General features: G+C 36.8%; 1 protein-coding gene across 9 annotated transcripts in view; it reads left to right on the forward strand.

Moving 5' to 3' along the window:
* LOC121740528 (homeotic protein antennapedia-like) overlaps nucleotides 1-17,715 on the forward strand; it is a 194,986-nt gene that overhangs the window by 167,159 nt on the left and 10,112 nt on the right. For 8 of the 9 annotated variants that reach the window (XM_042133263.1, XM_042133260.1, XM_042133266.1 and 5 more), the window contains one exon: nucleotides 7,678-8,535. In XM_042133263.1, the coding sequence (XP_041989197.1) occupies nucleotides 7,872-8,535 (664 nt within the window). In that variant the 5' untranslated portion in view covers nucleotides 7,678-7,871. Of the gene's footprint in view, nucleotides 1-2,019; nucleotides 2,033-7,661; nucleotides 8,536-17,715 lie in introns of those variants that run through there. The other variant, XM_042133267.1, reaches the window with a different exon arrangement.

The following is a 17,715-nucleotide window of genomic DNA, read 5'->3' on the forward strand; positions in this document are numbered from 1 at the left end:
CATAGAGGTCACTACTTTACAAAACTAAAAACTGGTTCAAGTAGTTCAATAAACTGTCAATAGATGGTGCTTCTGTGGACTTCGAACTCGTTCGAGAGCTTTGAAAACGTCGACAACAGCTTTAATTTTTAAACACTGGGCGGGATATTCAAAAACTTCTTTTAGTAGCCTTAAAATATTTTTCACGTTCTTTGTTAACAAAAGCTTCAAGTTGTGAAAATGGAAAATGACAAAATAATTTCATAAAATTTGTCTTTTCCTTTCAATTTTTGCATCCAGGATATTATGTATCATTGAAACTATTAATTGATATCAGAATTTAATTCATAAATTATTAAGAAAAGCTTTTAAAAAGCGTTAATTTTATTTAGTTCGTTCTCGCCAGATCAGTGGCTTGGCTTGCACTGTTGCGTCATCTGTTCGAATTTCAAAAGTTTTTGAAAGTTTGTTCGAGTTTCACTTGCCTCACTGGCCTCGTATCGAAGCTCCGCGGCTCGCTACTTGTTATTTTAGTAATTACAACTAATCATAGATGGCGCTGATTCGTTAAGTTAGTTATTTTTTTTTTTTTTTTATTCACGTAATGTATGTAAAAAATAATTATTGTATCAATTTCTTTGGTTTCTCTTTAGATTGTATACACGGAAAGATAATCTTAATTGGTAGGTATTAGCTGGAGGAACGCTTTAATAAGTCAGACACAATTACGAAGGTGTCGGCTTTGATATCAGATCGTAAATCAGATGCACGATATAACAATTAGCTGTAGCTATGTTAATTAAAGTGATAATACCTAACACCGAAACGCAGTCAAATGAGAAATGTATGGAAGCTTAATTTACTTAAATGCAGTTAGGTAAACAATAATGATACATTTTACAATCATTTACTAATATTATGTGTACGATAGGTAGTCATCTGACTTAGGGATAGGTACTATGAAGAATTGATAGTAATAAAGCTATCGCTATCGTATTGATTAAGAAAAATCCATATTTTGATTTATCTAGGACCTAGATGTAGAAATTGTAGATTCATGATCATTGCTGTCTACCATCAGTCAGGCTGAGACTTGTTGCCCTCTGAAATACCTACCTATATGGGACTCAAGTACGCAGGTAGGTACTTCTTACTGGTTGCAGCAATATCATTATAATGTGTGGTGGATAGTAATGTACTGGTTTCTGTGACGATTTATCAGTTTGCGTATTTCAAGTTCAAGACTCGATATAATTTGAAGTAATACTTGGATTAAACACAGTGTTATCTTTCTAATTAAGACCAAACTGCATCGTTTTTTTTCTGAGAAAACCAAAAAGCTAAAGCTTCCTGCCTTGCCGAGAAACCAAAATATGGAGAATATATATTGCTTCTACGTTCAAAATCTTAAATCGTATTTTGAAGTGAGTGCCAGTGAAGCGTGTCATAGGTAAACAGTTATAGAGTGGACTATTAATCCTTTGAAGATGTCTCATGCGCCATGACAGTCGAGGAATGCTCGCCATTTTGATTGCGCTGCCCGTAATTGATTGCGGCCGGTTTGATTAACAGATTCCCGTTCTGTCTATAGGTATACCTTTCCAAATCGACTGTGGTATACCTTTATGGTGAGGTTACCTGCAGCAGCCTTCATTTCTCGGGATTTACTTAAAGGACCCAATGGAGAATAAAGCCAAAGACTGCCTAAAAGACAAACATCGTGGGATGGATGTAACTTATAGGGGTATCAATTTCTGGTAAAAAATGTATACCTCCTAATCTCCCTTACTCCCTTCCCAACCCTCTGTTGTCAGGTTGTCCTGACTTCTGGCGAAAGTTCAAAAATTTTTACCTATCACAAAAATTTACAAGTTGTCATTTAAAAATATCATACAAATTACAATTTTCACCTTTTCGACGTCATTATTTATCTATTAGCTTTATTCTGAAGTAGGTTATACTTACATTGTAGACACAATAGTAGCCGCTTATTATTCTACGAGTGTTCTATACTAACCTGTGCAGTGCGCATGGCTTAAATAATTAGAAACATGTTGATAATATAGATGGCAATATTATAACCACTTCCTATGTTATGGTGATAGAAAATTGTGAAAGTATGGGCCCGTTACTTCGGCGGTTTGATTAAACAGGAAAGGAAGTTGAGAATCAGGCTAAAAGGTTATAAAGGTACAAGCACAATATAATCAATAATACAGTATATCATCTTCATACTCTACCATCGAGCACATAATTAAGAGTCCACACCACCGTTTTCCCATACAAACGCTTTCTCCTGTTTCCTCCCTGGATAATGCCGGTAGAGTTATGATTTTTTTCCAGGATATCTATGGCCACTATTAGCATGTCCCTATGTTTTCTTTTTTTTTCATAATTTAATTATTAAAAAAGATAAGAACGTCCAAAAACCCAAAAAAATGGCAAGATTTTCCTCTGTGTTCAAACACCCAGAAAACAAAACTGGCTAAAATATACAAAAAAAGTAAAACATAGGAACACAGCTCAAGCCTTGCTTTAATTCTTAATGAAAAAAGTACTTAAATTGGTTAAGTTTTGGAGAAGGAATCAGCGAACAACGAATCGAAGATTTTCTGTTCTTTTACTAGAAATTTTGTCGTGTTGTCTCTATCGCGCTCTGCGGTGGAAGACTTGAGATTGGTGAGACCGCAATACATTTTCAAATACCTATTTTCAATTTCTCTCGCCCCTGGTGTATCCTCTTAATTGTGTAAATGTATCATACACAAATCGTGAAAACCTGTCATTGGCTTTCTTTTTATATAATATATTTTGTTCTATAGTATTGTAAATATAAGCTGTTGGTTTTCCAATATAAATAAAAAAATAAATAAATCGATAATGTAAGATTTTATTTTGGAAAAGTACCTTATTGATACATCATACAATGCAGTATAACGTTGAGGCCGCGTAAAACTTAATTTTGTGTTGAAAAAGTTTAATTCCAGGGACACCGCTCTCATTTTTCCTACCTCTCTTACATTTTAAAGATCATCATCCATAATTCCATACCTTAGTAGGGTCAATTCAGACCGCAACGCGACACGTAGATTCATTTCTAAATGTGTATTGAATTGACAGAAATGACAGATTTGCATGAGCGTGTTTACACTTTACACACGCGCCGCAGCGGCAGCGGCACCGCCACCGCGGCGGCAAAAAACGCTGCCGCTGCGGCGCCGTGTGTAAACAGCCCGTCTCTCACAATTTAAGTCTGTCAATTCAATACTTTAGAAAAGCATCTACGCGTCGCGTTGCGGTCTGAATAGACCCTTACTTCCCTCTGAAGAAGCACCGCCACTGGTAGGTACGCTGTAAATGTGTTCACCTTTCCACACATTAATACGACACGTCATGTAACCCTCAGACCTCATGAAAAATTGTGGGGGTATATTACGCAAGTTGGCTGATTAAATTTAGAAGTTGGCGTAATTAGCGCTACACGGCATTTCACTCAGCGCCGCTCAACCCCCGCGCTCAACCCCCGCGGGGGCCGTGAGCGAGCATTGACTTTTTAATGACGAAAATCCGCGCTTTCAATTTCACCTGGTTAGGTTTCATACCTGCAATATTCATACGTGGGAATTTGGAAGGGATTTTGCAATAGGGGTAATTAAATGACATTGTCGCTAAACCTGTTATTTTTGTTATTAACATAGCGTAGAAATCTTTTATTCGATAATAACAGCGAAGATAGAATTTCAAAATGTATGGGAAGTGACGCTTGCGCTGCGTTTTGCCAAAATCCCATATTAGGGAAGTTTGAAATTATATAACATCAAATCCCATTTCTAACTTCGGTATCGAAACTTTGAAAAACTATTGGGTACTTAGGTGAAATTTTTTATAATATGTGACGTAGGTTACACGATCAATTTTTCATCAATCTGATTGACTGATGGTTATAAAAAGTACATAATATTAAAAAAAAATATCAGTCCATCAATCCATGGGTTAGACGATCAGTTTTCCGTCAATCTCTACCAGACTGATGGATCATATTGATGAAAAACCTACGTCTAAGATTTAAAAAAAAATAGAAATATAATTTTAATTTTTATATATCTAGATATAAAAAAAAATGAATCAAACGGCAAACCCAATCCCTAAGTATAGGACTCATGGGACATCATAAAGCATCATAGTTAGGTGAATATCGTCCATTTATTATGTCAAATCATCGCCAAACTAACTGCGTTAGTAAATATGAGAGATTTTTCAAACAAAAATTTAATTTTTACGCTGTCGGTTCCCTTTGATGCGAGAAGGACCACCCTATAGTTATTTAGATGACTATTCCATAATCATATCACTCATGTAAATATAGATGCGCCAAAAATGACGACTCTTAGAGTCTATAATATATTTACACTAATTTAAAGATCTGAGGGAACGACATTGAGATGAATTAATATCTGTGTATATTTAATGGCTTCGCCTATACCGGTACCATAGATCTGGAAAGTGCAGATGTTCCAAAGATACAAAAATTCCGCATATACATAAAAGATTAAAGTGAGATTACGGATGGATTAAGTAGTGCAAAATATTGCATGATATAAAAAGAGAATTAAAATAGTTAAAAGTTTTAAGCAGAGAAATTAAAATAATACCAGCTTTATCGTGTAAAACAAAGTATAAAGACGTCAAGTGATGTCTTAAATCATTTCAAACAGGCTAATAAATAACGATATGAAGTACTCTACGCGTCCTAGCTCTACATCGATATAAAAATAAATCAAAAACGCTTATCCCACAATAGCACTAATTGACAAATAGCGGGAATGATTAATACAGGCGCTGAGAAATGTCCCAAAATACACCCTTTGATCGTGCCTTGATTAACAGAGCTAGGCTGGAGTGAGATGATATTAATTTTGTTTTTAATTTGGTCTCTAGCGTCTCTAGTCTCGTATGATTTATGTTATGTACAAAATGAACTTAGTGTCGTGTCTTTTTGGTAGTCTAGGCAGTTTTTAATAGATGTTAGTTAGATTAACAACACTAAAAGACCTTTTTTAAACTTCTGCTATTTGCTGTTGAGGTCTTCTGCCAGTGTACACATTAAAACTTCGTACATTAGAACCTGTCACCACAATACAAATCTAGTTGCGTAGCTCAGTCGTGTTATTGAAATTTTTGGAATGCGACATTGTACGCCCGATTCGGGCGGTTTAGTGTAAAGATATAATTTAATACAGTGTCACCTACCTTTCTAGAAACAGTCGGAAAATAGAAAATGTCAAAAACTAGTTCTTGACCATTCTCACGGAACAGTCCACTGCACCTTTAACCTCAGCTAGATTTAATTACAAAATACACCGAAAAGGGCATGTGAACGCGTCCACAGAACCCGTTTAATAAATCAAATCTCGGTTATCATGTTATCAAACACACGTGAGTCTTAATTCCCTCGGCGGTCAGTTTAAAGACTTCTCCGAAGCGATGATATCTTGTAATTGCCGGCTAGAACATTAGCCTGAATAAAAACTAGATTAAGGTATGCGGCTCTTTCGCGCTTTTCTAAAGCGTGTAATTTTGGACTCGTTTAATGCGATTATGTTTTCAGGTGATCGCTAGTTTCAGTTTTTACCCAACTGCTCCAGAGGGAGAGGGTTTTTTACCCTAAGACGTAGACATATTTTAGGGTAAAAAACCTCCTCCTAGCAAACACTGCCATTTTCGGTTTTAGTATTTTTCTATCTTGTGCATAATATTATAAGCTAACAAAATACAAAATTACCCTGGTTCAAAAAAATTATATTATTGCGTCATTTATAACCTCATCATTTTCAACACTTTAAGAAAAGGAGACGACAAAAACATGTAATTTTTCAAACAAACACTTGTATAATATAATTATGATGCTCACATACCTAACATGAAATATCTTACAGCCATAATAAATATGACATATTTTGAATACAAAATTATTAATTAGACATTCAAATAATTCGAAAAACTAAAAATAACGGCACAAAATGTGATTGTGAACAAGTATCTACAATTTTGGATATGGCCATATAAAACTCTAATCTTATTATGGAAATAGATAATTAATAATTATGTTTTTCACATTATTTGATAAATATGCATGAATAAGAATTTTATTGTTAAATGGCAAATGAGGTAAACTTTGAGATTGTTTCGTTATTAAAACCATAAAAAGAAGAAGAGGGAACGTGAATGATTTCAGATTCAGAACTGACTTTTAGACAGCTTTCCAATGTATTTAATGTAATTTTTTTGACAAACATACTTCTTCAATGCCGACTCATACAGATGAGTCGGCTTTGTCTGAATATTGTTATCCTAATTCTACTGCAGGAATCAAATCCCACAACCTTTGATTTAAGCTCTAAGCCACTAGATCACGCTGACTAATATATATCTATTAAACATCCAGGATTTGCGTATTAGCTAAATTGGGATCGGACACGAGCTAGTTGGTGGAATGCAAATTGAAATAGAAAATTAAAAAATGCGAGGGTCGATGCGAGGGGACGCCCTCGTAAATTAAAAACTCCGGCCGAATTCCCATTGTTTATTTCCTCCTATCTATTGTGCGAGGGCATATAGGCTATAAGTACATAATAAATACATTACATACCTAAAGGACCTCTCTATCAAATTACTTCTGATTTAAGTTATAACCTGTAGAAAAATTTCAAAGCAAGCTTACTAAAATATACACGATCATTTTTGTTATAGAGTATCGGAATTAATATTAAGGAAATAAGAGCTTTGTCTCATCTTAAAATACGAACAAACTATATAAGTAGAGCATATGCTCATCTGTACGCGTATCTCTAGCAAGTCGGTGTTACTCTTATGAATCTTACTACCCTCGAAATAAGGCCTACGCTAGTGCTACGTCAGATTTGCCAACGACTGTACATTGTCTCAAGACACTCGCCGCCTTCATTAGCCAGTGCTAATGATGCTTGAGTTTTTGGCTTTAAATAACCAGGGCCTGCCTCTGGGGGCGGGAGAGCGAGTATTGTGCCTAAAAATTTTTTACTTTGCATCAACTTAACCGTATCTAAAACATTCCACTGTAACTTTGAAACGAAGTACACTTATGTCTTGTAATTTTTGCAAGAATTCACTCGCATCTCAGGTTTTAATGTTCCGCGTTAATTTTGTAAACGCCGACTTAATTCTCGGAGTTATAAAAAGTTGCCATGTAAAGTGATAAAAATATGCTCTCACGGTAAAACCTCGCTACTATTTCATTTAAATAACGTCGTAAATATAAAGTAAAACGAGTAGTCCGATCTGAGATAACATTTGAGCTATTCGGTGTACACTCGACACTAGAATGTACGTCGCGGGAATGTTACGTCGTCGTGCTGTCACTCATGGCCCATCAACTGCTGGCACCGCCTGATATGACAGCGGGTCAGCCACATGTCGAACAAGCCATTATTTCATTTTCCTGTCTCATTCCTGAAGAACTTATTACGTGGAACACACGGTGCTTACCGCCTGAAAAGATTTCATTTGTTTACAAACATCTTGTTGGAATACATAACCCTTATCAATTACTTAAACATCTATTGTATTTGTCTGGATACAATGGTACCTTTCATAGAGTTAGATCTTTCTGTTGTTTTCCTGTAAGAACAATCAATTAACAGAAGTTTTTCCTCTTTTCAGATTAGCCGAGTTTCTGATGAGGAAGTATTGTTTGCTGACACATCGTGAATCAGCAGAGCTATCAAAAACCGCTGTGTAGTGAATGGAATCCGAAGTGTCCGTGTGGTGACTAGTACTGTGATAGTGTCGGCCGATCCGGCCGAGAACCTGCGACGGAAGATCCGGACGCCGGCCACGCGGGCGGCGCGCCCGCGATGAGCGCCAACAACTGCGACAGCATGACATATTTCTCTAACGCCTACATGCCCGACATGCGCAACGGAGGCGGACACGACCACCAGCAGGCGCACGCGCACTACGGTGCCGTGCCGCAGCAGGGACACGACATGGACGGCTGCGACCAGCAGCTGCGGCCGGCGCAGCACCACTACCCGGCTCAGCCGGCGCCAGGCATGCCCTACCCCAGGTTTCCGCCCTACGACCGGCTGGGCTACTACCAGCAGATGGAGCAGAACGGCTACCGGCCCGACAGCCCCACGCAGATGGGGCACAACATGGGCCCCAAGACCGACGGGTACGGGCCCAACGGTCACCAACCCCCCGCCCCAGCGGTGTACACGTCGTGCAAGCTACAGGCGGCGGCGGCGACGGCGGGCGGAGTGCCGGGCAGCCCGCCGCTGGAGCAGGCGCAGCAGATGCCGCACCACATGCACCCGCAGCAGCACATGGTGCAGCACGGCGTGCCGCCGCACCAGCAGCACCTCATGTACCCCGTGGACGACATGCAGCACCAGACGCAGATGCCGCCCATGCACCAGCAGGCCATGCACGCGCAGCAGGCGCCGCCGCAGCAGCCCCCACCTAACACTAACGCCTCGTTGCCGAGCCCCCTCTATCCCTGGATGAGAAGTCAATTTGGTAAGTTTACGTTTTATCACAACTTCTTATCTATCACATAGGGTGGTCTTTAAGAGACAACATACTAGATATTATTTGAAATCGATTTCGGGAGAATCATGGCTCTGTAATTACACAGACGTTTTCTTATTAAACATTCATATCTTAATATCACGTTGAAGACTCACAAATTACACCCATCAATCCTGGCAGGCGAATTGACGGGAGGCCACTGTGACTAATTACAAGGAAAGTGAAACCTTGGATTCCAGTATTAACAGGTAGCAGACGTTGTGCAACGCATTGACGATAACAATACGGCCCGAGTACGGCCAGAAACAAAGGGATTAATCCCTGGTTATTTATGGGGCGAGTGTTCAAAGGAATTTCAGTTTTCATAAAATTTACAACTTGTACACAAAGGCTCACCTTCTGTTTGGCTGACGAACAATGAGACCACAAGTTGCGCTACCGTCTCGCACTGTTTTTGAATTCGTCTATGATTTATTGCCTTGCAAATTTAGTGCTTTTGTAATTGGCGAATTACTCAGTTCGTCTTCCGCGTCCGTGGTGCACTTGTCTTGTGCAGTCGTGACTTTTGATTTTACATAGTTAGTTCTGTGACATCCCTGACTTGCCTACCCCATTTTATTTTGTGGTGAGTTCAAAACATGGATCCATACTAATATTATAAATGCGAAAGTGTGTCTGCCTGTCTGTCGCATGGTACTATTTTGACTCCCGGGAAAGGACATAATATGATACTTTTTATCCCGAAAAAATGCACGGTCCCCGTTCGATAAATCAAACCAAATCATTTATTTCGGGCATCAGAGGCCCATATAACAAATACCTTAAATCTAACATACATATCAATTATATAATAAATACCTTAAAACTAACATACATATATTTTATATATTATATACTTAAAAATAAACGAATTTTGGTGCAACGGAGTTGTGGGCATCATCTAGTATAAAATTTGACCTTTTTTAGCTCAATAATCTGTTTAGAGGTAGGAATAATCAGTATTTGAACCAGAAATGATCAAACGAAAGTAAATTGGATGCTGGACTTGACCGAGTGGGGGTCTTTATTCATTAGCTCCTGTCAGAGATAACGGAAACGCAACTGCCTCTACCTAAATTGTGTACGGTCAACATAAAAAGTGAATTAAATTTCGAAAATTTCAAGAAATCTTTCTCTTTTCTTGTAAATTTGTTTAAGTAAAGTAGATTTCCATAATATTTAATTTGATTTTTTTAATTCTATAGGTCACCACCTCAAATAATTAAGGGTTTAGTTGTGAACACCTAAATAAAATTAATCTGATAGATGTGTTAAAAATATGGATTAAAATTGAAATTCATAAATTCATGATAATCATATTCAATTATTGAAATAGTTGTATAAACTAAATATATTATATATTAATAATTAACATAGATCCTATGTAGAATAGGATCTTTGTTAATTAAAAACTCTTTCGCACTAAAACATTGTGTATCACTTTCTGCCATAAAGTTAATATACGTAGCGGAATAAAGCAATCTCGAGCTGTCAAACGAAACCGAAATTGGTTTCATCCTTGTGTAAAATATGTGTACGTATACACTTACACAAGGATGATTGAACATGATTTCTATGAGATTAAATTGTCAACGTGCGGCACGTGCCGACTGGACGTCAAAAAAGAGTGCTGCTGTCATGTATCACACGTCTCTTTTTACCACGCAGTGTTACTGATAGTGACATCTCTCTTACTCAGGCCTTTGTTTCTCTATTCCGCTAGGTATAAGAATTTTATGTTTTCTGCTGTCCCTCCAAAGACACATGCGTTCATCTCGGCAATCTCTCGCATACAAGTCGCAGTATGAACCCGTGTCATAACCCCTATCCTACAAGACGGGACTCAGGTTAAACATTCAATTCACCAAGTTATTGATTAAATTTGGATCATTTACCAATCATGTTAATCTTATTCATTCTAACATTTCTTGACGACTATATCACGTTAAGCTGAGATATAACTTTTATTGCAGATATTAAGAGAAATTAATGATTTTAAAAAGCTATGCTGCCAAGTTACGATTTTTTCGTTTTTTTCTCCACTTTAAACGGCTAAAAAGTTTCAGAAAGTTTGTGAACTTAAAGAAGCGAGCCAAAAAAACTCTAATCAGGGCCAAATTGACAGATGAAGGGCGACGCAAGTCTCAAGTGCTCCAACGACAATGTATTTAACGCATGAAAAATACTGATACTTACAGTAGCTCCCATATCTTAAATGTTCATTAATCTTGGCTTGAGTGTTTAAAAAAGCCGAACCAATGAGAACGGCGCTTGTGTCTTTTAAAATAGGACTCGATCCAGACGAATCATTAATCATTGGAACTTACACCTACTTATGTGCTATAGGATCCGTTGCATCATTATGAAGAAAGGTATATCTAACTATGTAACGAAAATATGCATTTATATTTTTAATTTCTTGGAAGCAATTTAAAGCAATGGTACACGTTAAACACAATAAAAAAAACAATTAAGGTATTATAAATTCCACTTTTTTAATTTTGTTTTACTAAATTCAAGACATTTCACAAACGATTTTAAAACAAAATAAGTAAGTCCAGTGAAATAATAGCCTAGATTTAAAAAAAATAGAAATGTTTAAGCAATATTATAGATAAAAATTTAGGAAATTTTAATAAGTTATCCAGTAAGCGTGAATTAGTTTATTACTTAGGGCCGCGCTACACCGGAACGACAGCGGCGAGACAAGCACTTTCAGTGTCACAATATGATTTTAAACGTTATCTTCATTATTGTAATACATAGTATGGCTTGAGAAATCGTGGCCACGGGCGGCCGTAGATTTTTCAAGCGATAAAGTCTCGCCGCTGTCATTCCGGTGTAACGCGGCCCTTAGAGCACCATTTAATTAAAAATGCCTCAACATTTGAATAATTTTGTTTAAACATTTTATAAAAGTATTTTCATTATTACACAAAAAAAACTTGCGAGAGAATTAAAAGCAATTCGAATCAAAAGCCAAAAATCTTCTCACAAAAGTATCTTTTGACGCATAGCTCTATCGAGTAACGACACAGAAAGATAGACTTATAGTCCGAAGGTGGAGATAAGTTGGGACTCGGGAAGCGAGGTGGAAATGGAAATATAATGGAGGCCCACCCCACATTGTTCAGTTATCAGCCCGCGGCCTTTGTGAGCGCGATGATTGAATATGAAAATTTGTTTCAGTCCCTGTCTTTGATTTGACGCAATTGCCGGAATTTAATTCAAAAATTTTACTTTGTGTCATAGTTTTTGTTTAGAAATCTGGTTAGAAGGATGGTCTTCTCTTGCCTCGTAGAAACTAAGGTTGTACTTTGTGTCGATGTTACTACATCAACATAATCATCAGCAACACATGATACTCATGGCAAATCATAAAATGAATGATGAAGTAAGTGCAGTGCATCTGCCAGTCAGTCAGTCTTTAAAACTTAATTAACTTCTAAAACCTTAAGGTTTTTAGCTTGATTTAAAGCTAGATTTCTTACAAGAGGAGGTTTAAAATTATACAAAATTAATAGACTCTTAATTTAAATATTCAAATGTGTACCATAGAAAGCGGCTTAAACAGGCTTTAAGAGCCCCTGCAGACTTTTAGTCGACTGATAGTTTAATCGGTCAATAATATTTAGTCAAACTATCAGTCGACTGAAAGTCTGTAGTCCTCGGGCACTCTCAAGACTCTTTATTAGTATCTACTAGTAAAATCCGTAAAGAGGCTTGAAAAGTCCAGTATTCATCGCAATTCGTCCACGTACTCTCAGCTGATAAGCTCCATTGTCGTCTCCGGTTTGATCGATGTCCGATTGCCGGTAACAATGACGATGAATGCCTCCGTAGATGGAGTTCCGATTCCTTTCCGATCCGCTACATCCCCCTTAGCGGAAGGCAATGAAAAACTACGGCCTATATGTATTGATCTCCTAATCTCTAAGTACCTTAATTTCATGTATGTAATTAATTGTAATATAGTTACAATGCTAATATTTTAAAGCAATAGCTTTTTTATCTATTATATCTTCACGCTCAATGGCTGAATCGATTTGCATAAAGGTATAGCCTAATATAAATGAAAAATCTAGTAAGGCATAAATGGAAATAAACTTAGTTCTCAAAAAGTACCGACCTATATTACAGTAACAGTAAACAAGTAACTATATGAATTCAGGAAACACAAAAAATGTCACCTAATGAAATCAAACGCAACATTTATCGCGTAAATCCCGTTTTATTTTCCGAACTCTCCTTTCCTCTACGTACTATTATTTGCATAAACATTTTTTCCGAGGGGTGCGGTGCCTGTAAAAATATATTTCTAATTCCGTACCGTTTCCTCCGTACTGCAACACCGTATTACACAAGACGTTGACTGATGGCTGCTCCTCCACAAATATTATTTTTGAGTCTGTCGAGATATTTGAGATAAACTAAATATATCACTATTTTTCTTCATCATTTTCGCTTGCGTGGGGGAGGCGGGGCTACTTTGATCTCGTTAAATCTACATGTAACTTAACAAGGTATTATTAAAAAGTATAGTAAAATTTTGTCAAAGATAATTAAATAAACTTAGATAGATTTGATACACATTTTTAGTACAAAATTAGAACATTTTGTAACTATCTGAGGTCCACCTTTGTACTGACAATAAAGTTCTTAGCTGCGTCGCTAGATGGCGCTTTTCTTGTTTACAAACAGGCTTAGTATGGCACCTAAAAATTCAAAATAAGTAGAATATCCTGTGCCTGTCAGAAATAATATCACGACTGGAATGATTTTGCTATTATGTCGAGCTCCATATTAATCCGATAAAAAATTCCTAGCTTTTTATAAGTAGATTATAATTGACTCAATTAGGTATTTGTATTTCTTTCCCGTTTTTTACATCAAATTATAACAGAGATCAAAATTGGTTTTCGTAGAAAAAACTGGAGCATATCAAAAAACTATTACTGCCCATAATTACACCCACATCTTAAAACACCAATCCCATTAATTCTTGTCGGATCTCGTACCACTACAGCAAAAACTATCGTATCCATACACACACTGCCACAAGAAATATGATGTAGACAGCGCTTGACGTGCGATCAGTATTGCCAGATTCTAAATTTTGCCCATTTTTGGGTAACCATTTTAAAATTTAGAATAGAAGAAAAAGACACACGTAAGTGTGTCTTTCAATAATAAATTATTGAAAGACACACTTACGTGTGTCTTTCAATAATTTATTATATTTTATTATAGTATAATTTTAAAAATGCTTGTGCTATTGTAAAACAGGATCCGTTTATTACTTTAACATATTTGATATTCAAAAGTATTAATAATATCTATATATATAAAATTCAAAGGTGACTGACTGACATGGTGATCTATCAACGCACAGCCAAAACCACTGGACGGATCGGGCTGAAGTTTGGCATGTAGGTAGATGTTATGACATAGGCATCCGCTAAGAAAGGATTTTGATCAATTCTACCCCCAAGGGGTCAAAATAGGGGATGAATGTTTGTATATAATAATACTTGCTAACGCGAGCGAAGCCGCGGGCAAAAGCTCATTCAGATATAAAAATATCATGATATTCAAATATGTACCTATTATAAATACTAAGCGATTTAGGTTTTTTTAAATAAAATGGTGTCACTTGAGTTAAACAGTAAAAGAAAAACAAAAAGCTCAACCTGTAAACTTACCATTTTCAGAGTACAGTTTTTACGTGAACTATGTACTTAATAATAATTAATATATTATTATAATATCAAAATACATCATAATTCAATTTTAAATTTTCTGGTAACTTATTTTTGATCAAAATTTATTAATTGAAATTTTTCATTAAGGCCATCCCCTGAGTAAATAACCCTGACTATAGGTACATTTGCCGCATTGCCGAGATCGCGCCAAAATCCTATTTTTTTACTTATCTTAGTTCAAAATTTACCTAAAAAAATTCGAACGTCCAGATTGTAGTTAATGAAATTGTCGATCTATTGGCGTGTGTTTCAAATAACTATAATTTGTAAATACTGAATGTATGCTTGAATTTAAATAAATTGGTATTACTTTGGAAGCTGATATTATCATGAGCATAAAAAGAAAAATTGAAAATTAATAGCTATGAAAGGAACGTTCATATACTAAAGATTATTGCTGTATTTTTATTATAATTTTGTTGCAGGCTATCAAATTATGACATAAGGCTCTAAAAACGGTAAATTACGGCATCTCCGTAGGGGGAGCGAGTTAATAATGTTCATTTTGGCATAAGTTAGCAATCTCGTAGCGTTTTCGTAGCGGTGCTACGAGGCTGCTAGAGCTAATAAGTAATCTCATTGCTGACATGGTAGCGCAGCTATTTTGCCAATTGTACGTTATTTTGTTTATGAAAACAGATGTTAGCAATGATATTGAATTATTTCATTGGAGATGTTAGCAGATTGACTTACCCGATAAACACAAAATAAGAACAAAACGTTTCGAAACAGACGGCTCGGAGTAGTTTTGTTTCTTACGCTACGTTAAGTACTATTTGTTTGGAAACTAGCACCGCTTCACGATTTTATGTATAAAGCTTAACTCTGGATTATTTTACATACTCATGTATGTTGAAATACTTATAAATTATAATGATCTTATAATATAATCACACCTATAAGTATATTAATATTATTATCGCTTACGGTTCATAAGCAATGTGCATAAAAAAATTTACAATTTAGAATGCAGTTTTAAGTTTTGATGCTGACAACACTTCCAATCAGTCTGTCCCACTCCAGCGCGTATCGCCGTCTCTGTTCATTTTAAGTTGGGTCCGCGTCCTACATTAATTAAACGTCGGGTTAGGACGCCAATCAAACTTTGACCGCAGCTAAGCCGATGAAGCCGAACTTATTATGTAGTATTAGAATTCAATTTCGGAACATTTAAATTATAATTAATATTGAGTATAGTTGTAGTAATATCGTAAATACCATGTAGTATCTAATCTTTAGCATGCTTCATAATTATAGTTATTAGGTAGACTAGCTGATACAATAACTATTTCACGCGTTATTACTTTATAATTGCCGTATCACAACAATATGTTGATACAAGGGGGATTTTTTATACAATCTCATTATAAAAACAATGTCATTAGGGAATTGAGTATCATGTGGCGCTTGCATGTGCGTACATAAATCATAAATATATATCGAAGGAAAAAACCCCCGTTTCCTGCCATCACACATGACCGGAGTGTCTGCCAGACCCGTGTCAAATATTCTCTGAAGCGGAGACCGCCCTACGGGGCCGCGGGGAGACTGGGGTCGCGTCCCGCGGCGCTGCTCATCTTAGTACCCTAATGCGTTCTCGCAATGGAATTTTGTGCTCTTATATCTTTGAGTTCAAATCTAGGTTAATATAGCTTTTTGTAGGTTTCTGGTGAGATTGTTTGGAGATAAATCATAAATAAACACCGTCTGAAATAAATATACTGTACAGTACAGTGTACTGAAGATCTCTGCGCTGATGGCAACATATTGTTGTTCTTTTGTTTGTATTTTTCTGAAAAAATTGGACCTTAACTTTCATAACTTTCTTCGTGCCCCGCAGCCATTACTCACATTCTATCGCCTTCTCAAATATTCATTCGTGTTTTCCCGCAAATTACCGTAATGGCCGTAATTAGAGGCCGGGGTACCGTCATATTACCGTAGTTTCGAAGATGAAAAAATGCTTTTAGTGTATTGGAGTTAATTACATTAGTGACATTCGTGTATTGAATTATTAGAGTTAATGTGGGTGTGAGGCTCGCGACAGGCGACAGGCGACAGGCGGAGTCGCGCGCGACACAAAGCTCTGGCCTAACAAAGACGTCACCGGTCCTGGCCGGGACGGGGAGTTATGGCGCCCATTGTGCGCAACAATACCCAACAAACGAGTTTGTATAAGCTATTAGGTGTGCGCATTAATATATATTTTTTGTTCGCCCGAAAATTTAGCATTCCATTACGAGGGAGAGAAATGAAACGCCCGCCGCATGAATTATATTAAAATATATTTGAATATTTCATTTGACGCGTTTTTTTTCGCGGCGCCCCGTTCAATCTGCACTGGCGTAATTTTTAGCGTACACCAAAACGAAATTTCGTCGAATAACATTCCATTTGCGATGTGAACACGACGGAATCAGTGTCGACGCGCGGTGACGGATGGCGGTGCTCGCGATATAAATTCTTTAAAACACATTTATTACGTTCTGTTATGACTTTATAACAATATTTTTAATATAGGTACACCGTATTTTATACGAATCCTCAATACGTAATATAATTTGTACGGCACTAAAAGAACAAAATATAAGTGTTTCCGATTTTGAGGTACTAATCTCGCAGTCAGACGTATAGTGTGAATCGCCCATAGATATTATAATAAAATAAGAGTATCCAAAAATTGTAATCGTGTCAATTTTGCCCCTATTCTCTCTATCTTGTCTCTCCTTTACGTCCTTACTCCTTACAAAGTTTACTGATAAGAGAAAGTATCACTGCCCAAAGTGTCTAATCTAAGTTTTGAAATCTCATTCTACTTCATATAATTATAATAATATCCATTGACGCTTCACACCACATCAGTCTGGCAGTTACGGGTACCAGACAACGGAAATATATTTAATACTTTTATACAATATACATGTATTTAAGATATTATTATATTAGACACACATTTAATACGCATCCATTACCCAGGAACTTTGAAAACTTTTTGTTCCCTCGGTGGGATTCGAATCCGCGACCCCCGGCTTGAGCTACCAACAGCCCACGAACTGAGCCACAGAGGTCGTCAAAAGACATCATTCATAAACTTGAGTTTGGTACAAAACAAAGTGAAAATATCACACAGAACTTAGCACTCAACCAAAGCGGGATTTTCTATGTATACCAAAAGTCATTAGGCTGGGTACATATATAGTGAACTATGAACATAGATTACGTAGACGCCCGCCCAGCCACGACAATGATTAATGAATATCAGAGCTCGGGAGGCCTCCATGTTTCTTTTTTATGATCTATTCCCACATTTCCTGGGTTTGAAATGAGCAATTATTGCTTTAATACATTCACACGTAGCGAAAACGCA

Source organism: Aricia agestis, chromosome 3 (genome assembly GCF_905147365.1).
Source record: "Aricia agestis chromosome 3, ilAriAges1.1, whole genome shotgun sequence".
NCBI classification, from domain to species: domain Eukaryota; kingdom Metazoa; phylum Arthropoda; class Insecta; order Lepidoptera; family Lycaenidae; genus Aricia; species Aricia agestis.